This window comes from Dryobates pubescens, unplaced genomic scaffold (genome assembly GCF_014839835.1).
Source record: "Dryobates pubescens isolate bDryPub1 unplaced genomic scaffold, bDryPub1.pri scaffold_91_arrow_ctg1, whole genome shotgun sequence".
Taxonomy (NCBI): domain Eukaryota; kingdom Metazoa; phylum Chordata; class Aves; order Piciformes; family Picidae; genus Dryobates; species Dryobates pubescens.
The window spans coordinates 44,934-67,225 of record NW_026530809.1 but is presented as its reverse complement, the minus strand read 5'-3'; the positions used below and the strand labels follow the sequence as shown (position 1 = coordinate 67,225).

The 22,292-nt window shown below is 69.9% G+C and overlaps 1 protein-coding gene across 1 annotated transcript; it reads right to left on the bottom strand.

The window, feature by feature from the left end:
- Positions 1–5,941: 5,941 nt before the first annotated feature.
- CDC42SE1 (CDC42 small effector 1) lies at positions 5,942–8,713 on the bottom strand. Its single transcript, XM_054179583.1, has 4 exons — positions 8,597–8,713; positions 7,448–7,558; positions 6,078–6,152; positions 5,942–5,971 (listed from the first exon to the last, which is right to left on the bottom strand). Exons 1-3 carry the CDS (start codon positions 8,648–8,650, stop codon positions 6,081–6,083), a joined length of 237 nt encoding a protein of 78 aa, XP_054035558.1. The 5' UTR covers positions 8,651–8,713; the 3' UTR covers positions 5,942–5,971; positions 6,078–6,080.
- Between the last annotated feature and the right edge of the window lie 13,579 nt (positions 8,714–22,292).

The window sequence follows — 22,292 nt, the reverse complement described above, 5'->3', positions numbered from 1 at the left end:
GGGAGGGGGGGGCTGGAGGCTTTTGGGGGGTGGGGGAGGGTCTCAGGAGGAGGTGGAGGCCCTGGGAAGGTGCCTGGGCATGGAGGAGGAGGGGTTGCAGGCACCTTGGTTAGAGCTCAGGTTCCTCCCCACCCCCACCCCGGGGTCAGGTCCCGAGGGTCCTTCAGCTGCCAGCCCCTCGCTGGCCCTGCTGGAGGCCAAAGCCTCAGGGTGGGTTTTGGGGGGGGGGGGGGGGGGAGACCCTGCAGGCAGGGGGAGGGGGGCTGGGGCAGCACCCACACCCCCTTACCAAAGGCATGTGGAGGTGGGGGGTGGTTAAGGAGTTGCTGCTGTTCTTTCCTCCCTTGGAGGGGGTTCTGGGGTGGGGGGAGATCCTGCTGGCTGGTCAGGACTGTGCCCAGCCCAGGGCTGGCACTGTGTGCCCCAAGGATTTGTCCTTTGCTTTTCCTTCCACCTTTGCCTCTTTGCTTCTTTCTCTGGGGGCAGGGCCAGCACTGCCTCACTCGCCCCAGGGGTGCCCAGGGTGGCCCAGTGGGTGACCTCCCCCCCCCCCCCCCCTTGTTTCTGGGCTGCAACCCCCACCCCACCAATACTTTCCCCAGCTCAGAGGAACATTTTGGGGCTCCCCAGAGGGGGAGTGGGGTCCCAGTGGGGCCAGGAGGATGCCAGCTGTGCCCTGGCAAGCCACAGACTGCCTTGGGTTGGAAGGGAGCCTCAGAGATCATCCATGTCCAACCCCTCCCCACCCCCAGGCAGCAGGGAGACCTCCAGCTGCAGCTCTGCAGGGCCTCTGCTGGCTGCCAGCGAGGCCAAAGCAGCTTGGAAGCCACCAGCCCCGTGCTGGGCACAGGGGGGGCAGGGCCAGGCCCTTGGGGAGGGGGCACAGGGATGGTTAGAGGGAATCCAGGGGCAGGTCTCTGGGCAGAGGGCCCAGGGAAGGACAGGGATGGTTAGAGGGCATCCAGGGCCAGGTCCCCAAGGAGAAGGCACAGGGGGTCCAGGGCCATGTGCTCAGGGATGGGGGCACAGGGATGGTTAGAGGGCCAGGTCCCCAGGGAGAGGGCACAGGGCCTGTGCCCAGGGCTGGTGCCAGGGATGGTTAGAGGGCATCCAGGGCCAGGTCCCCAAGGAGAGGGCACAGGGCTGGTGCCAGAGGGCCCAGGAGGGCACAGGGGTGTTGAGAGGGTGCCCAGAGCCAGTGCCAGAGGGCATCCAGGGCCGGGGCGAGGGGGCGAGGGGGCACAGGGATGGTTAGAGGGCATCCAGGGCCGCTGCCAGGGGCCCAGGAGGGCACAGGGGTTGTTGAGAGGGCACCCAGAGCCGGTGCCAGAGGGCATCCAGGGCTGCTGCCAGGGGCCCAGGAGGGCACAGGGGTTGTTGAGAGGGCACCCAGAGCTGGTGCCAGAGGGCATCCAGGGCTGCTGCCAGGGGCCCAGGAGGGCACAGGGGTTGTTGAGAGGGCACCCAGAGCCGGTGCCAGAGGGCATCCAGGGCCGCTGCCAGGGGCCCAGGAGGGCACAGGGGTTGTTGAGAGGGCACCCAGAGCTGGTGCCAGAGGGCATCCAGGGCCGCTGCCAGGGGGCTCGGGGGCACAGGGATGGTTAGAGGGCACCCAGGGCCGCTGCCAGGCAGCCCAGGGGGGGCCAGGGCCGTGTCCCCAGCGCGGGGCCCTAGTGCCTGTGGCAGGCGGTGCCCGGCCCGGGGCGGTGCCTGGCCCGGGGCGGTGCCCGGCCCGGTGCCGCCGCCCCCGCTGCCCGCCGGGCTCCGTCCTGGCCGCGCAGGCCGCGGGGACCGGAAGCTGCGCTGCCACGTGACGGGGGCGGCGCCGTGACGTCACTTCCGGGCGCAGCGGCGGAGCCGGGCTGAGGGTCTGCGGCGTCCCGGGGGGCGCCCAGCGCTGCAGGTAGGCCTGGGGAGGGGCTCCAGGCCCTTCTCTCGCCGCTGCCTCCGCCCGGGCCGGGGGGGCTGAGGCCGCAGGGGGCAGCCCCCTGCCAGGGGCGGCTCTGGGCCTTGCGCTGCGCTCTGACAGCCCCCGGGCACGGGAGCTGGGCCTGCAGAGCACCCCCCCGACCCCGAACCGTCCCCTCCAGCCCCTCCTCCGTGGAACCCCTTCCCCTCCCCCATTTACTTTCGGAGCAGACCTCCCCCCCGCCCCCCAAATTCCCTTCCCCCCCGAAACTTACCGTTCCCAAGCTCCACTTACCGTTCCCAAGCTCCACTTACCGTTCCCAAGCTCCAGCAGCGCTTCCCCCCCCCCCAAATCATCCTACTTAACCTCTCCTTCACCGAACCCCTCGTGGCCCCCACCTTGGGAGGGTCTGATCCTGTGGAGCCTCCCCCAGATTCAACCCCCACCTTTCCCCCGCCCGTGTAACCCCCCAGCCCCTCTTCCCACCAACCACATTTATGGTGTCTGCTCCTACAGACCACCCCCCCGGAAACTCCTCTTTTCCCACCCTCAGCTCCTGCAGCCCACCCCCAAGCTTCCCTTTCCCCCCTCACAGTTCCAAGCTCCTGCAGCCCACCCCCAAACCTCCCATTCCCCACCCAGCTCCTGCAGCCCACCCCCAAGCTTCCCTTTCCCCCCTCACAGCTCCAAGCTCCTGCAGACCACCCCCAAACCTCCCATTCCCCACCCAGCTCCTGCAGCCCACCCCCAAACTTCCCTTTCCCCCCCTCCCCGCTCCTCCATGCCCCCTCCCCAAGCTCCTTTCCCCCTTCCTAGCTCCTCCAGAGCCCCTCCCAACCCTTTTCCTTCTCCCCTTCTTTGCAGCCCTCCCTCTTCAGATGCGAGGTCCCCTCCTGGCAGCCGCCGGCCGCGGCCTGCGTGCCATGGGGGTGGACAGCGGCCCTCTGGCCGGTGCCATCCGCTCCAAGCTGACGGCGGCCCTGCAGCCTACCCACCTGCAGGTGGTGGACGAGAGCTGGCGGCACGGCGGCCCCCCCGGCGCCGAGAGCCACTTCTCGGTGGTGGTGGTGAGCGAACGCTTCGCCGGCCTGGCCCCGCTGCAGCGCCACCGCCTGGTGCACGCCGCCCTGCAAACCGAGCTGGCGGGGCCCCTCCACGCCCTCGCCATCGTCGCCAGGACCCCCCAGCAGTGGGAGAGTGACCCCCGCGTCCCCCCCGGGCCCCCTTGCCTGGGGGGTTCCAAGCACGACCGGCGCAGGGCCGCGGTGGGAGCCGAGGGAGGCTGCCCCCAGCCCCAGTGATGGTGGTGGTGCTGGGGGGGGGGTGTGCACCAGCCCTGCCTCCAGTGACCCCCACGGTGGTGACAGACCCCAAAGTCTGGGGGGGGGGAAGCCAAAACATTGGGGTGACCCCCACCCCACCTCCCCAGCCCCATGCACGACCTCTCCCTCAGCTCGCTGGGGAGTTGGGGGTCTGGGATCCAGCACCCCCTCAATAAATGAAGGCTCCCTGAGGAGCAGCTCTGAGGCAGCAGCTGGGTGACCTCTGGGGGGGTTGGGGGCAGCAGATTTGGGGTCATTTGTTTGCCTTTCCCAGCTTGTTTGAAGCTGACTGGGGGCAACCACCTTGCCCTTGGGGGGAACCTGCAGCCCTGTGCTCAGCTCGGCCTCGGGAAGGGCTCCGGTGCCAAGGCCAAGTGGGGACCCCCCAGCCCCTGTGCCCACGGGGGTGGTGCCACCCTGGAGGCTGTGGTCCCTCCTGGGGAGGCCCTTGGCCATCATCTAAGAGCCCCAAGAATTTCGGGGGTGCAGCTCACCTCGGGTTGGGAAGCCCACAGCACCACCCCCCCTGCCCTGGGCTTGGCCTAGGGAGGAGCTCCCCCTGTGCCCACCAGGAGCTGCCTCCCTTGGCAAGGGCTCTGGTGCCAAGCCAAAGCAGGGACCCCCCAGCCCCTGTGCCCACCAGGAGCTGCCTCCCTTGGCAAGGGCTCTGGTGCCAAGCCAAAGCCGGGACCCCCCAGCCCCTGTGCCCACCAGGAGCTGCCTCCCTTGGCAAGGGCTCTGGTGCCAAGCCAAAACAGGGACCCCCAGCCCCTGTGCCCACAGGGTGCTGCCACCCTGGACGCTGTGGTCCCTCCTGGCTGCCATCTGTCAAGAATTTGGGGGCGGGGGGGTGCAGCTAACCTCGGGTTGGAAGCCCAAAGTGCTTTGCCTTGGCCTGGGGAAGAGCTTCCCCTGCGCCCCGCGGGAGGCCTACAGCTCCCAGCACGCCCTGGGAGAACGCGGCCGAGAGGACGTCCCCGGAACCAGGACTGCCGCTGCCGGCGGGCCCGGGGGGAAGCCACGGCCGGGGGCCGGCAGCCATGGCCAGGACCACACCTCCCGGCATGCCCTGCGAGTAAACAGCGGCCGGCCGGAAGCTGCCTGCGTCGGGACGGCGACTTCCGGTGCGCCCTGGGAACAAACAAGGCCGACCGGAAGTTGCGTACTACAGGACGACGACTTCCGGTGTGCTCTGGGAGCAAACAAGGCCGACCGGAAGTTGCGTACCCCAGGACGACGACTTCCGGTGCGCCCTGGGAGCAAACAGGGCGGACCGGAAGCTCCGGTGCCAAGGCTGCGCCGAGCCAAGCGCTGCCTCTCGGTGCGCCCGCAGCGGTCCCCGAGCACCCACGGAAGGGAGTGAAGGCCGAGGCCGGGAGCGCGGAGCTCGGCGTGTGGCCGGCGTGGCCTTTTCCCGGCGAGCGGAGGTGCGGAGGGCGGCGAGGAGCCGCGCGCAGCTCGGGGAGGCGCCACCGGGGTTTATTTCGAGGGGCGCGGAAATAAAACCGAGCGGAGAGCCTCGGCACCTCGCTCCCCCCCGCCGAAAGCAGCCTCCCGGCGCGGCCTACAGCGCGGCAGAGAGCGAGGAAGAGTGGAGAAGGCTCTGCCCTCCCCCCCGCGCCGGCCGCGAGGCTAATTAACCTTTAATCCCGGCGCTCATTAGAGCTATTTACAGCCGCGGCCGAAATTCGGGAGCCCGAGCCCCGGTCCGCGGGGGGCAGGCTCCGTCCTGCCTCGGTCCGTGCCGCTGGGAGCGATCCCCGGGCGGAGCTGACCCCCGCCCCCCAGCAGGGTCCTGTCCTGCCCTCCCGAGGGGGCTGGAGGCTCCCAGTTGAGGTTTTTGGGTTTTATTGACTTTAAAAAAGGGGGGAAAAAAAAAAGGGAAGAAAACCAAAACCAAACCTCCTGAAAACAAAACCGAAAGAGGAGGCCGGCGGCGGCGGCAGTGCAGCCGTGGCAGTGCCAGCCGTGGCAGTGCCAGCCCCGGCAGCGCCAGCCGGAGGCACCGGGGGTGTGCTGAAGGTGGTTGGCACCGAGACGCCGAAGGGGTCGGGGTTTAACCCCGGGCTGAGCACCGAAGCTGCAGGGGGTTTCATCCTGCCGTGGCCGTGCCAGCCGTGGCAGTGCCAGCTGTGGCAGTGCCAGTGGCAGCCGTGGCCGTGCTAGCCGTGGCAGTGCCAGCCGTGGCAGTGGCAGTGCCAGCCGTGGCAGTGCAGCTGTGCCAGTGCCAGCCGTGGCCGTGCCAGCCGTGGCCGTGCCAGCCCCGGCAGCGCCAGCCGGAGGCACCGGGGCCGTGCTGATGGCGGTTGGCACCCAGACGCCGAAGGGGGTCGAGCTTTAACCCCGGGCTGAGCACCGGGGCCGCAGGGCTTTCACCCTGGCTCCGCTCTCGCCGGGAAGGCACCGAATCAGCCTCCGCGGCGGCCCCGCCGCCGGCCGCCCCCCGCCCCCGGCGCCGGGAGGGGGTCGCGGGGGGGGCGGCGGCGGCAGGAGGGACAGCAGGGAGGGTTTGGCACATCCGAAGGCCCGGGGGGGAGGCTGGCGGCTCCCTGCTCGCCCAGCCGGTGCCCCCCCGGGAGGAGGAGGAGGAGGGCAGCGGCCGGGGGGCGGCAGCAGGCGGCCGGCGAGGAGGGCGCTGCATAAATTACCGCGGGGGGGGTGGGGGAAGGGCTCCGGGGCAGCTCCTCCGGCGGGGGGGGAGGGTCAGGCAGTTCAAGTTTGGGCTGAGAAAGCCAGGAATCTGTAAAAGCAGAGAGGCTGCCTGCAGGCAGGGCACAGGCAGGGCACAGGCAGGGCCTCCCCGGGGGGCTGCGGGGGGAGGGGGGCCCCGGCCGCCCCCTACTCACAGGCTACAACACTCTGGAGCTGCTCCAGCGCCGCTCCCGGCCGCCCTTGGACCTCATCTCCTGCACGGCTCCGCTCTGGGGCGCAGGGGGCAGAGCGGCGCCGTCAGAGCCAGCAGCCAGCCCGGTGTGCCAGCCGGCACCCAGCCCTGGCACCCAGCACCCAGCCCTGGCACCCAGCACCCAGCCCTGGCACCCAGCACCCAGCCCTGCCAGCAGCCAGCCCGGTGTGCCAGCCGGCACCCAGCCCTGGCACCCAGCCCTGGCACCCAGCACCCAGCCCTGGCACCCAGCACCCAGCCCTGCCAGCAGCCAGCCCGGTGTGCCAGCCGGCACCCAGCCCTGGCACCCGGCCCTGGCACCCAGCACCCAGCCCGGCCAGCAGCCAGCCCGGTGTGCCAGCCGGCACCCAGCCCTGGCACCCAGCACCCAGCCCTGGCAGCACCCAGCTGTGCCACCCGGCACCCAGCCCTGGCACCCAGCACCCAGCCCTGCCAGCAGCCAGCCCGGTGTGCCACCCGGCACCCAGCCCTGGCACCCAGCACCCAGCCCTGCCAGCACCCAGCTGTGCCACCCAGCACCCAGCCCTGGCACCCGGCCATGACACCCAGCACCCAGCTGTGCCACCCAGCACCCAACTGTGCCACCCAACTGTGCCACCCAGCACCCAACTGTGCCACCCAGCACCCATGTCAGCACCCAACTGTGCCACCCAGCACCCAACTGTGCCACCCAGCACCCAAGCATGTCAGCACCCAACTGTGCCACCCAGCACCCAACTGTGCCACCCAGCACCCAAGCATGTCAGTACCCAACTGTGCCACCCAGCACCCAACCTTGCCACCCAACTGTGCCACCCAGCACCCAACCCTGCCACCCAACTGTGACACCCAGCACCCAGCAGTGACACCCAGCACCCAAGCATGCCAGCATGCAACCCTGCCAGCAACCAACCATGCCACCCAGCATCCATCCGTGCCACCCAACCGTGCCACCCAGCACCCAACTGTGCCACCCAGCACCCATGTCAGCACCCATCTGTGCCACCCAGAACCCATCTGTGCCACCCAGCACCCAACCCTGCCACCCAACCCTGCCACCCAGCACCCATCTGTGCCACCCAGCACCCAACCATGTCAGCACCCAACCCTGCCACCCAGCACCCATCTGTGCCACCCAGCACCCAACCATGTCAGCACCCAACCCTGCCACCCAGCACCCATCTGTGCCACCCAGCACCCAACCATGTCAGCACCCAACCCTGCCACCCAGCACCCAACTGTGCCACCCAGCACCCAACCCTGCCACCCATCCGTGCCACCCAGCCCCCCACCCAGCCCCCACCCCGCCCCCAGCCCGCCCCCGGCCCCCACCCCGGGCAGCCCCTCCGCCGCGGCCATGTCCCCGGAGCCGATGTGGGTCAGGTGCACGAAGTTCATCGGCTCCCCGATCATGGAGCGCTCCAGGCGCCTCCTCCTCTTCTTCTGCGGGGGGAGGAAGGCCCTCAGCGCCCCCTGCCCTCGGCTCGGCCCCCCCGCGACCCCCGGGACCCCCAGGATGCCCCCAGGACCCCCCCAGGACCCCCCCCCCCCCCCCCCCCCCGGCTGCAGCCCCTCACAGGCTGTGGCTCTGCCACCACACAGCAGCCCAGAGGTCGCTCCTGGGGCTGCCCCCAACTGCCCCACCCTGGGCTGAGCCCCCCAGGACCCCCAGGACCCCCCCGGACCCCCCAGGATGCCCCCAGGACCCCCCCAGGACACCCCCCCCGGCTGCAGCCCCTCACAGGCTGTGGCTCTTCCACCACACAGCAGCCCAGAGGTCGCTCCTGGTGCCGCCCCCAGCTGCCCCCCCCGGGCTGAGCCCCCCCCGGACCCCCAGGACCCCCCCGGGACCCCCCCCAGGACCCCTTGAGCCCCCCCCGGACCCCCCAGGACCCCCCCACCCCCAGGGCAGGCTGCAGCCCCTCACAGGCTGTGGCTCTTCCACCACACAGCAGCCCAGAGGTCGCTCCTGGGGCTGCCCCCAGCTGCCCTCCCCTGGGCTGAGCCCCCCCAGGACCCCCAGGACCCCCCCCAGGGACCCCCAAGATGCCCCCAGGACCCCCTCAGGACCCCCTGACCACCCCTCGGACCCCCCCCCGAACCCCCCTCAGGACCCCTTGAGCCCCCCCCGGACCCCCCAGGACCCCCCCACCCCCAGCCCAGGCTGCAGCCCCTCACAGGCTGTGGCTCTTCCACCACACAGCAGCCCAGAGGTTGCTCCTGGGGCTGCCCCCAGCTGCCCTCCCCTGGGCTGAGCCCCCCAAGACCACCCCAGGGACCCCCAAGATGCCCCCAGGACCCCCCCAGGACCCCCCCCCCCGGCTGCAGCCCCTCACAGGCTGTGGCTCTTCCACCACACAGCAGCTCAGAGGTCGCTCCTGGGGCCGCCCCCAGCTGCCCCCCCCTGGGCTGAGCCCCCCCAGGACCCCCAGGACCCCCCCAGGACCCCCCCGGGACCCCCCCCCGGCTGCAGCTACTCACAGGCTGAGGCTTCTCCACCACACAGCAGCTCAGCTTGTGCCAGAAGTCGCTCATGGTGCCGCTGCCAGCTGCCCCCCCCCGGGGCAGGGTCACTCCATGGGGGGCAGCTGGGGGCAGGGCTGGCACAGGGGGCAGAGGAGGAGGGGGCTGGGGGGGGGGGAGGGGAAGGCAGAGGTGAGGCTGCAGGCCTGAACACGACCACCCCCCAAATTAGCTACCCAGAGACCCCCAGGGGGCTGCAGTGAGAGCAGCCAGGGACCACCCCCACACCCCCCCCCTCCTCCAGAACAGAGACCCCCCAAGGGACCCCCAGCAGCACAGAGACCCCCAGGGGACCCTGGGCAGCAGAGACCCCCGAGAGACCCCCCCTAGAACAGAGACCCCCCAGGGGACCCCCAGCAGCACAGAGACCCCCAAGGGGACCCCCAGCATCACAGAGAGACCCCCAGGAGATCCTGGGCAGCACAGAGACCCCCAGGGGACCCCCAGCAGCACAGAGAGACCCCCAGGGGACCCCCAGCAGCACACAGAGACCCCCAGGGGACCCTGGGCAGCAGAGACCCCCAAGAGACCCCCCCTAGAACAGAGACCCCTGGGGGACCCCCAGCAGCACACAGAGACCCCCCAGGGGACCCCCAGCAGCACATAGAGACCCCCAGGGGACCCCCAGCAGCACAGAGACCCCCAAGGGGACCCCCAGCATCACAGAGAGACCCCCAGGAGACCCTGGGCAGCACAGAGACCCCCAGGGGACCCCCAGCAGCACAGAGAGACCCCCAGGGGATCCCCAACATCACATAGAGACCTCCAGGGCACCCCCAGCAGCACAGAGACCCCCAAGGGACCCCCAGCAGCACACAGAGACCCCCAAGGGACCCTGGGCAGCAAAGAGACCCCCGGGGGACCCCCAGCAGCACACAGAGACCCCCAGGGGACCCCCAGCAGCACACAGAGACCCCCAGGGGACCCCCAGCAGCACACAGAGACCCCAAAGCAGTGTCCAGAGGGGGACAGAGCAGGACCAGGACCAGGACCAGGACCAGGACCAGGACCAGGACCAGGACCAGCCCCTGTCCCCCTCCCCAGAGCTGCAGCAGGGTCGGGGGGGGGTCAGAGGCAGCCCCTGCAAGCCCCCAGGCCCAGAGCCAGGCAGCTGGAACCACCCCGAGGCTGCCGGGGGGGGGGGGGGGGGGGGGGGGGCAGGGTAAAACAGGACCCCTGCCCACCCCCCACCCCCCCCCAGAGGAGAGACAACCCCGGGGCCAGGAGCAGCCCCCCGAGAGTGCCCCCCCCGGCCCCCCCCCCCAAGCCAAGGCGGCCCCGGGGGGGGCTGTGCCCAGGCCCCCCGCGGGGGGGGGCAGCCGGGGGCCGGACCCCAGGGCGTGAGGAGCAGGAGGAAGTTTTCCCTTCCCTTTCCTCTGCCCCTGGCCGGAAGCAGCCCAGGGGCTGCGGCTGCCGCCCGGAGGCTTCCTGCCCGACCCCCCCCCGGGACCCCCCCCCCCAACCCGGGCAGCCATGGGGGCTGGGGCTGGCCCCCCGGGAGACCCTGAGCCCCCCCTGGGAGAGACCCTGAGCCCCCCCCCCGGGAGAGACCCTGAGCCCCCCCCCCGGAGAGAGACCCTGAGCCCCCCCCGGAGAGACCCTGAGCCCCCCCCCGGGAGAGACCCTGAGCCCCCCCCCCAGGAGAGACCCTGAGCCCCCCCCCCCGGAGAGAGACCCTGAGCCCCCCCCCGGGAGAGACCCTGAGCCCCCCCCCGGAGAGAGACCCTGAGCCCCCCCCCCCCCCCCCGGAGAGACCCTGAGCCCCCCCCGGGAGAGAGACCCTGAGCCCCCCCCCCGGGAGAGACCCTGAGCCCCCCCCCCGGGGAGAGACCCTGAGCCCCCCCCGGAGAGAGACCCTGAGCCCCCCCCCCGGAGAGACCCTGAGCCCCCCCCAGAGAGAGACCCTGAGCCCCCCCCGGAGAGAGACCCTGAGCCCCCCCCCCCGGGAGAGACCCTGAGCCCCCCCCGGAGAGAGACCCTGAGCCCCCCCCCGGGGAGAGACCCTGAGCCCCCCCCCAGGGAGAGACCCTGAGCCCCCCCCCGGGAGAGACCCTGAGCCCCCCCCCCCCGGAGAGACCCTGAGCCCCCCCCGGAGAGAGACCCTGAGCCCCCCCCCGGGGAGAGACCCTGAGCCCCCCCCCGGAGAGAGACCCTGAGCCCCCCCCCGGAGAGACCCTGAGCCCCCCCCCCGGGAGAGAGACCCTGAGCCCCCCCCCCGGAGAGACCCTGAGCCCCCCCCCGGAGAGAGACCCTGAGCCCCCCCCCGGAGAGAGACCCTGAGCCCCCCCCGGGCTCCTCTGCCCCCCCCCCGGGGGGGTCCCGGTGCCGGCCCCGCAGCCAGCAGCAGGATCTGGCCCCGGGGGTGACCCCCGGCAGCGACCACCCCTGCAGCCCCCCCAGCCAGGAGTCACCCAGAGACCCCCTGCAGGGCCCCGGCCGCCCCCTCCCCACCCACCCCCCCCCGCTGAGAACGGGCAGGTTGTGACAGGCCTGGGCTGGCACCGGGCTGCGGCCGGACAGAGCCTGCCCGGGGGAGGGGGCGGGGGGGGGCGGGGGTTCGAACAGCCACGACCCCCCCCCAAATACACCCAGACCCCTCTTAACTGCACCCCCGACCCCATCCCCCCCAGACCCCTCTCAACTGTGCCCCCAGACCCCCCCCAGAGCCCTCTCAACTCTGCCCCCATCCCCCCAAGACCCCTCTTAACTCTACCCCCAGACCCCTCTTAATTGTGCCCCCACCTCATCCCCCCCCAGACCCCTCTCAACTCTGCCCCCGACCCCCCCAGAGCCCTCTCAACTGTACCCCACCCCCATCCCCCCCAGACCCCTCTCAACTGTGCCCCCGACCCCATCCCCCCCAGACCCCTCTTAACTCTGCCCCCAGACCCCCCCCCGACCCCTCTTAACTCTAGCCCCAGACCCCTCTTAATTGTGCCCCCACCCCATCCCCCCCCAGACCCCTCTCAACTCTACCCCCAACCCCATCCCCCCCTCCAGACCCTTCTTAACTCTGCCCCCAGACCCCTCTCAACTGCACCCCCACCCCCATCCCCCCCCCAGACCCCTCTCAACTGTGCCCCAACCCCATCCCCCCCCCCAGACCCCTCTTAACTCTACCCCCAACCCCCCCAGACCCCCCTCAACTGTGCCCCCACCCCCAACCCCCCCAGACCCCTCTCAACTCTACCCCCAACACCCCCAGACCCCTCTTAATTGTGCCCCCAACCCCCCCAGACCCCTCTCAACTGCACCCCCAACCCCATACCCCCTTCAGACCCCTCTTTACTCTGCCCCCAACCCCCCCAGACCCCTCTCAACTCTGCCCCCAACCCCCCCCAGACCCCTCTCAACTCTGCCCCCAACCCCCCCAGACCCCTCTCAACTCTACCCCCACCCCCATCCCCCCCGACCCCTCTTAATTGTACCCCCAACCCCCCCAGACCCCTCTCAACTCTGCCCCCAACCCCATCCCCCCCCCCCGACCCCCTCCTTTCTGTACCCCCACCCAAACCCCCCCCCCAGGCTCCATCCTGGCAGCCAGCGACCGGCAGTGGCCCTGGGCTGGCTCCGGGGGGGGGGGTCGGCGGTAGGGACCCTCCCCCCCACCCAGTGCCTCCCTAACCCCTTGCTGGGGGTGGGGGTAGGGTAGGGGGTCTGGGGGGGGGTCTCCTCTCCCTCCTCCCCCACCCCTCACAATGAGCTGTGTCCGGTCTCAGCCCAAGCTGGGGCTTGACCCTGGGTGGGGGTCGGCAGTAGGGTGTCCCCCCCCCCAATTCCTCCCTTTCTAACCCTTTGCCGGGGGTGGGGGTAGGGGGGTGAGGGTAGGGGGGTGAGGGTAGGGGGTCTGGGGGGGGGTCTCCAATCCCTCCTCTCCCACCCCTCTCATTGAGCTGTCTCCAGTCTCAGCCCAGGCTGGGGCTGTGGGGGCCTGGCTCTGGGGGGGGGTCCCACAGGCTGCAGCTGCCCCCTCCCCAGTTCCTCCCTTTCTAACCCCGTGCTGGGGGTGGGGGTAGGGGGTCTGGGGGGGGGTCTCCAATCCCTCCTCCCCCACCCCTCGCAATGAGCTGTGTCCGGTCTCAGCCCAAGCTGGGGCTTGACCCCGGGTGGGGGTCGGCAGTAGGGTGTCCCCCCCCCCAATTCCTCCCTTTCTAACCCTTTGCCGGGGGTGGGGGTAGGGGGGTGAGGGTAGGGGGTCTGGGGGGGTCTCCAATCCCTCCTCTCCCACCCCTCGCAATGAGCTGTGTCCGGTCTCAGCCCAAGCTGCGGCTTGACCCCGGGGGTGGGGAGGGGTCTGCGTTACGGTTCCTCCTCCCCCCCCCGCCCAGTTCCTCCCTAACCCCTCGCTGGGGGGGGTGGGGGTCTCCAATCCCTCCTCTCCCACCCCTCTCATTGAGCTGTCTCCAGTCTCAGCCCAAGCTGGGGCTTGACCCCGGGTGGGGGTCGGCAGTAGGGTGTCCCCCCCCCAATTCCTCCCTTTCTAACCCCTTGCCGGGGGTGAGGGTAGTGGGTGAGGGTAGGGGGTCTGGGGGGGTCTCCAATCCCTCCTCTCCCTCCTCTCCCACCCCTTGCAATGAGCTGTCTCCAGTCTCAGCCCAGGCTGGGGCTGTGGGGGCCTGGCTCTGGGGGGGGGGTCCCACAGGCTGCAGCTGCCCCCTCCCCAGTTCCTCCCTTTCTAACCCCGTGCTGGGGGTGAGGGTAGGGGGTCTGGGGGGGTCTCCTCTCCCTCCTCTCCCACCCCTCACAGTGAGCTGTGTCTGGTCTCAGCCCAAGCTGGGGCCGGTGGGGTCTGGCTCTGGGGGGGGTCCCGCCGTTAGGGACTCCCCCCTCCCCAGTTCCTCCCTAACCCCTTGCTGGGGGTGAGGGTAGGGGGTCTGGGGGGGGGGTCTCCAATCCCTCCTCTCCCTCCTCTTCCACCCCTGGCCCTGAGCTGTCTCCAGTCTCAGCCCAAGCTGGGGCTTGACCCCGGGTGGGGGTCGGCAGTAGGGTGTGTCCCCCCCCCAATTCCTCTCTTTCTAACCCCTTGCTGGGGGTGGGGGTAGGGGGTCGGGGGGGGGGGGGGGGTCTCAATACCTCCTCTCCCACCCCTCGCAATGAGCTGTGTCCGGTCTCAGCCCAAGCAGGGGCTTGACCCCGGGGGTGGGGAGGGGTCTGCGTTACGGTTCCTCCTCCCCCCCCCGCCCAGTTCCTCCCTAACCCCTCGCTGGGGGGGTGGGGGTCTCCATACCTCCTCTCCCACCCCTCTCAATGAGCTGTCTCCGGTCTCAGCCCAAGCTGGGGCTGGACCCCGGCGGGGGGAGGGGGAGGGGTCGCCGTTAAGGGACCCCCCCCCCAATTCCTCCCTTTCTAACTCTTTGCCGGGGGTGGGGGTAGAGGATTGAGGGTAGGGGGCTGAGAGTAGGGGGTCTGGGGGGGGTCTCCAATCCCTCCTCTCCCACCCCTCTCAATGAGCTGTCTCCAGTCTCAGCCCAAGCTGGGGCTTGACCCTGGGTGGGGGTCGGCGGTAGGGTCCCCCCCCCAATTCCTCCCTTTCTAACCCCTTGCTGGGGGTGGGGGTAGGGAGTCTGGGGGGGGGTCTCAAATACCTCCTCTCCCTCCTCTCCCACCCCTCACAATGAGCTGTCTCCAGTCTCAGCCCAGGCTGGGGCTGTGGGGGCCTGGCTCTGGGGGGGGGGGGTCCCACAGGCTGCAGCTGCCCCCTCCCCAGTTCCTCCCTTTCTAACCCCGTGCTGGGGGTGGGGGTAGGGGGTCTGGGGTGGGGGGTGGGGTCTCAATACCTCCTCTCCCTCCTCTCCCACCCCTCGCAATGAGCTGTGTCCGGTCTCAGCCCAAGCTGGGGCTTGACCCCGGGTGGGGGTCGGCAGTAGGGTCCCCCCCCAATTCCTCCCTTTCTAACCCCGTGCTGGGGGTGAGGGTAGGGGGTCTGGGGGGGTCTCCTCTCCCTCCTCCCCCACCCCTCGCCATGAGCTGTGTCCGGTCTCAGCCCAAGCTGGGGCTTGACCCCGGGGGTGGGGAGGGGTCTGCGTTACGGTTCCTCCTCCCCCCCCCCCGCCCAGTTCCTCCCTAACCCCTCGCTGGGGGGGGTGGGGGTCTCCATACCTCCTCCCCCACCCCTCTCATTGAGCTGTCTCCAATCTCAGCCCAAGCTGGGGCTTGACCCCGGGTGGGGGTCGGCAGTAGGGTCCCCCTCCAATTCCTCCCTTTCTAACCCCTTGCTGGGGGTGGGGGTAGGGGGTCTGGGGGGGGGGGGGTCTCAATACCTCCTCTCCCTCCTCTCCCACCCCTCGCAATGAGCTGTGTCCGGTCTCAGCCCAAGCTGCGGCTTGACCCCGGGGGTGGGGAGGGGTCTGCGTTACGGTACCTCCTCCCCCCCCCGCCCAGTTCCTCCCTAACCCCTCGCTGGGGAGGGTTGGGGTCTCCATACCTCCTCTCCCACCCCTCTCAATGAGCTGTCTCCAATCTCAGCCCAAGCTGGGGCTGGACCCCGGCGGGGGGAGGGGGAGGGGTCGCCGTTAAGGGACCCCCCCCCCCCAATTCCTCCCTTTCTAACCCCTTGCCGGGGGTGGGGGTAGGGGGCTGAGGGTAGGGGGTCTGGGGGGGTCTCCAATCCCCCCTCTCCCACCCCTCGCAATGAGCTGTGTCCGGTCTCAGCCCAAGCTGCGGCTTGACCCCGGGGGTGGGGAGGGGTCTGCGTTACGGTACCTCCCCCCCCCCCCCGCCCAGTTCCTCCCTAACCCCTCGCTGGGGGGGGGTGGGGGTGGGGGTCTCCCTACCTCCTCGCCCCCCCGCCGGCCGTGAGCCGCCGCCGGTGCCGTCGGGGCGCAGGGCTCGGCCCGGGCCGGTCCCGCAGCACTTCCCGGTTGGGGAACTGCCGCCCGGGCTCCCTGCGTCACCGCCGGGGGGCACCGGGAGCGGGGGGGGAGGGCTGCCCCCGGGGGGGGGGGCTGCTCCGCTTCCACCCCCCCCCCCTAAGCAATGGGGGTCACCCTTGGGGGTGCTCCTTGGGGGTCTCAACCTTCCCCCCCCCCCCCCAAAGCTTGGAGAGGGAAGGGCAGGAGGAGAGCCTCTCCCCTCCCCCCCCCCCGCAGGAGGCTGCGGGCTCAGGACCACCTCCCCCCCCCCCCAGAGGTGGGGGTCTCCGGGGGGTGTGGGATACTGGGTGGGGGTCCCCTAGGGGTTTGGTAAGGCTGAGGGGAGGGTCCCAGGGATCACTCTAAGACTGGGGGGGGGTCCCCGAAGGCCTCGGGGTTGGGGGGGGGGGGGGGGGGGGAGGGCGGTCCAGGAGGGCTGCGGACCACGGGGAGGGGGTCCCCAGTAGGGCTGGAGGGGGGGGGATCCTGGGGGGAGCTGGGGGGGGTAGGGGTCCGGGTAGGGCTGGGGGGGTCTGGGGAGGGGGTCCTGGCAGAGCTGGGACCCCGCGAGGGTCCAGGCGATGCTGGGGATGGGGGTCCCGGGGCGGGGGGAGGTCCCGGTTGGTTTCGGGGTTCCGCTATGGTCGGGGGGGTCCCTGCAGGACCCCTCCCCAGTTCGATCAGGAGGCTGCAAGGGGGGGGGGCTCCCTCCCCCCACCCTCCCCCCACCCTCCCCCCCCGTCCCTGGGCCGCCCCCGGTTCCCTCTCCGCCTTCCCAGGGCGCTGCGGAGGCCTCTCGGGGGGGGAGGGGGAGGGGGTCGCAACCCCTCGGCGGCGAGGCCGCGGCCCCGGGGCCGCTGGCGGCTCCGTTACCTGCCCCCGCTGCGGGCTGCGGGGTCGCGGGGTCCCGGTCCCGGCGCCGGGGTCGCAGGCGTGGTCCGGCGGCGGATCGCGGCTCGGCTCGGCTCGGCTCGGCTCGGCTCGGCTCGGCTCGGCTCGGCTCGGCTCGGCTCGGCTCGGCTCGGCTCGGCTCGGCTCGGCTCGGCTCGGCTCGGCTCGGCTCGGCTCGGCTCGGCTCGGCTCGGCTCGGCTCGGCTCGGCTCGGCTCGGCTCTCGGCTCGGCCTGGCGCACAGCTCCCCCCCTGGACGCCGCCGGCATTGCAGGGGCCGGGCGGGGCGGCGCGGGGCGGGGTCCCAGAAGGGCTGGGGGGTCCTAGTAGGGATAGGGGTCCGTGGGGGTCCAAAAAGGGAAGGGGGGTCCCTGGGGTCCCAGTAGGGATGGGGGTCCCAGAAGGGCTGGGGGGGTCCCAGCAGGGGTAGGGGTCCCTGGGGTCCCAGAAGGGCTGGGGGGTCCTAGTAGGGGCAGGGGTCCCTGGGGGTCCAAAAAGGGAAGGGGGGTCCCAGTAAAGATAGGGGTCCCTGGGGTCCCAAAAGGGATGGGGGTCCCTGGGGTCCCAGTAGGGATGGGGGTCCCAGAAGGGCTGGGGGGGTCCCAGCAGGGGTAGGGGTCCCTGGGGTCCCAAAAGGGCTGGGGGGGGTCCCAGCACGGGTAGGGGCCCCTGGGGTCCCAGAAGGGCTGGGGGGGTCCCAGCAGGGGTAGGGGTCCCTCGGGTCCCAAAAGGGCTAGGGGGGGTCCCAGCAGGGGTAGGGGTCCCTGGGGTCCCAAAAGGGCTGGGGGGTCCCTATAGGGATGGGGGTCCCAGTAGGGATGGGGGTCCCTGGGGGTCCCAAAAGGGCTGGGGGGTCCCAGCAGGGGTAGGGGTCCCTGGGGTCCCAGAAGGGCTGGGGGGGCCCAGTAGAGATAGGGGTCCCTGGGGTCCCAAAAGGGCTGGGGGGGGTCCCAGCAGGGGTAGGGGTCCCTGGGGTCCCAGAAGGGCTGGGGGGGTCCCAGTAGAGATAGGGGTCCCTGGGGTCCCAAAAGGGCTGGGGGGTCCCTGGGGTCCCAGTAGGGCTGGGGGTCCCAGAAGGGCTGGGGGGGTCCCTGGGGTCCCAAAAGGGCTGGGGGGGGAGGTCCCAGCAGGGGTAGGGGTCCCTGGGGGTCCCAAAAGGGCTGGGGGGGGTCCCAGCACGGGTAGGGGTCCCTGGGGTCCCAAAAGGGCTGGGGGGGGTCCCAGCACGGGTAGGGGTCCTCAGGGTCCTGGGGATCCTGATAGGGTCCCAGGGACTCAGCAAGGCCTGGGGGGGGCTTTGCAGGGGGCGCCGGTAGGGCTGGGGGTCCTGAGGGTCCCTGCCAGCGCCCCGGAGGGGTCGGCACTCCTGGGGGTCCCAGGGCAGCCCACACGGATCAGGTATCTGGGAGGGGGTCCCGGGGGTCTTGGTAGGGCTGGGGGTGCCCAGCAAGGTTGGGGCTCCCCCAGCAGGGCTCAGCTCTGCTCCTGAGCGCCCCCAGCAGGGAGGGACCCCCCCAGACCACAGCCCAGCTGGCATGGACCCAGACCCTGACCCTGTGCCACCCCCAGACCCTGACCCTGCAGCACCCCCAGACCCTGACCCTGCAGCACCCCCAGACCCTGACCCTGTGCCACCCTCAGACCCTGACCCTGCACTGCCCCCAGACCCAGACCCTGACCCTGCAGCACCCCCAGACCCTGACCCTGTGCCACCCCCAGACCCAGACCCTGACCCTGTGCCACCCCCAGACCCTGACCCTGCAGCACCCCCAGACCCTGACCCTGCACTGCCCCCAGACCCTGACCCTGCAGCACCCCCAGACCCTGACCCTGTGCCACCCCCAGACCCTGTACCACCCCCAGACCCAGACCCTGTGCCACCCCCAGACCCTGACCCTGCACTGCCCCCAGACCCTGACCCTGCAGCACCCCCAGACCCTGACCCTGTGCCACCCCCAGACCCTGTACCACCCCCAGACCCTGACCCTGACCCTGTGCCACCCCCAGACCCTGTACCACCCCCTGACCCTGTCCCTGTGCCACCCCCAGACCCAGACCCCGTGTCACCCCCAGACCCTGTACCACCCCCAGACCCTGACCCTGCACCACCCCCAGACCCTGACCCTTCTGCTTGCACAACACTGACCACAGGCCTGGCACCACCTCTGCCATGGGCCTGGCACCACCTCTGCCATCTGCCACGGGCCTGGCACCACCACCTGCTGCAGTGCTACCACCACCACCCACCGTGGTCCTGGCACCACCACTGCCCTGGTGCCCAGCAGCATCCAGGCTGTCCTGGGCTCCCTCCCATGGGTCTCCAGCCTGCCCCACGCAGGGGACACCCCGGGGGGGGGGGGAGCCCCACGTTGCCCCTTCCCTCCCCACCCCCAGCACTGCCCCAGCTCCCAGCTGGGCTCTGTCCTGAGCCCCCCCCCCCAGGTGCTGCAGGCTTCACCTCAGCTGCAGAGAGCTTCCTGTGCCCCCTCCCTGCCCAGCCCCCCCTGGGCCCAAAGCTGCTGCACCGCAGAGGTTTTGCTCCCTGGGGTGCAGGGGGGTGGGGGGCACCCCAAAGCTTCTCCCATCTTCCCCAGGGGGCTTGGCCCCAGGCCCCTTGCTGGGGGGGGCTGGGAGGGGGTCTCAGGTGTGCCTCCCCCTCCCCCCCCCCCCGCAGCAGAGAAGGGATCAGAGGAGCAGATGGCTCCCACCTAGCTCCCCATGGAGTCCCCCAGCCAGGCTGCACCCTATGGCCTTGGGGGTCCCCAAAACCACAGCAGCTCACCACCCAACCCCCCCACCCCCACCCCCCAGGGGCCTCAGCATCCTTTGCCAGGCCCCCAGCTGGCATTTTCCCTGTGCTGGGCACCGGCAGGGCAGAGCTGAGCCTGGATGTGGGAGCAGGGGAGATGGAATCCTGAGCCTGGATGTGGGAGCAGGGGAGATGGAATCCTGAGTCTGGATGTGGTGGGAGCAGGGGAGATGGAATCCTGAGCCTGGAGGTGGGAGCAGGGGAGATGGAATCCTGAGAGCCTGGATGTGGGAGCAGGGGAGATGGAATCCTGAGCCTGGAGGTGGGAGCAGGGGAGATGGAATCCTGAGAGCCTGGATGTGGGAGCAGGGGAGATGGAATCCTGAGCCTGGAGGTGGGAGCAGGGGAGATGGAATCCTGAGCCTGGATGTGGGAGCAGGGGAGGTGGAAACCTGAGCCTGGATGTGGGAGCAGGGGAGATGGAATCCTGAGAGCCTGGATGTGGGAGCAGGGGAGATGGAATCCTGAGCCTGGAGGTGGGAGCAGGGGAGATGGAATCCTGAGAGCCTGGATGTGGGAGCAGGGGAGATGGAATCCTCTTGGCCCATGGCAGTGGCAGGCAGAGGAGGAGGAGGAGGAGGAGGCAGCAGAAATAGCTCAGCTGAAAGCTGAGCTCTGGCACCAGGACTTGGCACCAGCAGGAGGGAGGAGGCAGAGGGAGCAAAGAGCTCCCTCCAGCCCCAAGGGAGGGCTGATGCCAGGCAGTGCCAGGAGGGCAAAGCCTCTCAGGTGTGAGGGTCCTTGCCTGTGCCCCCTCTGCCCCCCAAGTGTGTCTGGGGGCTCAGCAGTGGCTGCAGCAGGGAGATTGGCAGCCTGGGGGCAACTGCAGTGGGGCTCTCTCTGCCACCAACCCCCTCCCCAGCACCCCCTTGGCACAAGGGCTGTGGGCACAGCCCTGGCAGCTGTGGGTGCAGCTGGGGCTCTGTGAGCTGCCCCCCCAGCCCAGCCCAGCCCAGCCCTGCTGCCAGCCCTGGCAGTGCTGCCAGCTCTGGGAGCCTCCCTCCTATTTCTGGCTCCCTGGCTGCCTTCAGACACCCAGCAGAGATATTTTTGCCCTGCAGCATCAGGAGCAGAGGCCTCCAGCAGCGCTGCCCCCAGCAGCCCCACCCCAGAGCCTTCCTCTGGGCTTTGGGGGCAGCCAAGCCCCCCCTGCTCGGCCTCCAAGGTGCCCCCAGCCCCCCACTGCCCTGCACACAGGGGAAAAGGAAGCTCCAGCAGCTCCTGGGAGGCTGCAAAGGATTTGTGAGCCCCCAAGAGAGCTTCAGCCTAGCCCCCAGGAAAGCCTCAGCAGCTCCTGGGAGGCTGCAAAGGATCTGTGAGCCCCCAAGAGAGCTTCAGCAGCTCCTGGGAGGCTGCAAAGGATCCTTTAGCCCCCAAGAGAGCTTCAGCTTAGCCCCCAGGAAAGCTTCAGCAGCTCCTGGGAGGCTGCAAAGGATCTGTGAGCCCCCAAGAGAGCTTCAGCAGCTCCTGGGAGGCTGCAAAGGATCCTTTAGCCCCCAAGAGAGCTTCAGCTTAGCCCCCAGGAAAGGATCAGCAGCTCCTGGGAGGCTGCAAAGGATCTGTGAGCCCCCAAGAGAGCTTCAGCCTAGCCCCCAGGAAAGCTTCAGCTTAGCCCCCAGGAAAGCTTCAGCAGCTCCTGGGAGGCTGCAAAGGATCTGTGAGCCCCCAAGAGAGCTTCAGCAGCTCCTGGGAGGCTGCAAAGGATCCTTTAGCCCCCAAGAGAGCTTCAGCTTAGCCCCCAGGAAAGGATCAGCAGCTCCTGGGAGGCTGCAAAGGATCTGTGAGCCCCCAAGAGAGCTTCAGCTTAGCCCCCAGGAAAGGATCAGCAGCTCCTGGGAGGCTACAAAGGATCCCTTAGCCCCCAAGAAAGCTTCAGCCTAGCCCCCAGGAAAGCTTCAGCTTAGCCCCCAGGAAAGCTTCAGCAGCTCCTGGGAGGCTGCAAAGGATTTGTGAGCCCCCAAGAGAGCTTCAGCTCAGCCCCCAGGAAAGGATCAGCAGCTCCTGGGAGGCTACAGAGGATCCTTTAGCCCCCAGGAAAGCTTCAGCAGCTCCTGGGAGGCTGCAAAGGATCTGTGAGCCCCCAGGAAAGCTTCAGCCTAGCCCCCAGGAAAGCCTCAGCAGCTCCTGGGAGGCTGCAAAGGATTTGTGAGCCCCCAAGAGAGCTTCAGCTCAGCCCCCAGGAAAGGATCAGCAGCTCCTGGGAGGCTACAGAGGATCCTTTAGCCCCCAGGAAAGCTTCAGCAGCTCCTGGGAGGCTGCAAAGGATCTGTGAGCCCCCAAGAGAGCTTCAGCAGCTCCTGGGAGGCTGCAAAGGATCCTTTAGCCCCCAAGAGAGCTTCAGCCTAGCCCCCAGGAAAGCCTCAGCAGCTCCTGGGAGGCTGCAAAGGATTTGTGAGTCCCCAGGAGAGTTTCAGCTTAGCCCCCAGGAAAGCTTCAGTAGGTCCTGGGAGGCTGCAAAGGATCCTTTAGCCCCCAGGAAAGCTTCAGCTTAGCCCCCAGGAAAGCTTCAGCAGCTCCTGGGAGGCTGCAAAGGATCTTTTAGCCCCCAAGAGAGCTTCAGCAGCTCCTGGGAGGCTGCAAAGGATCCTTTAGCCCCCAGGAAAGCTTCAGCAGCTCCTGGGATGCTGCAAAGGATCCTTTAGCCCCCAGGAAAGCTTCAGCAGCTCCTGGGAGGCTGCAAAGGATCTGTGAGCCCCCAGGAAAGCTTCAGCTTAGCCCCCAGGAAAGGATCAGCAGCTCCTGGGAGGCTACAGAGGGTCCTTTAGCTCCCAGGAAAGCTTCAGCTTAGCCCCCAGGAAAGCTTCAGCAGCTCCTGGGATGCTGCAAAGGATCCTTTAGCCCCCAAGAGAGCTTCAGCAGCTCCTGGGAGGCTGCAAATGCTCCTCCAGCCCCCCAAATCCCGGAGCTGGATGCCTCGGGAGTGACTTTGGGCTCGCTGCTGGAGCTCTCCCATCCTTGCAGCTTGAACATCTCCCTTTCCTTTGGGGGGTGGGGGAGGGTGGTCCAGCGGGCAGGATCCCACCCCACCCCCCGTATCGGCCATCCTCCCCCTCCCCGGCGCGGGGGGGGGGAGCCGCTGACTCATTGCTCATCTTCTCAAGCCA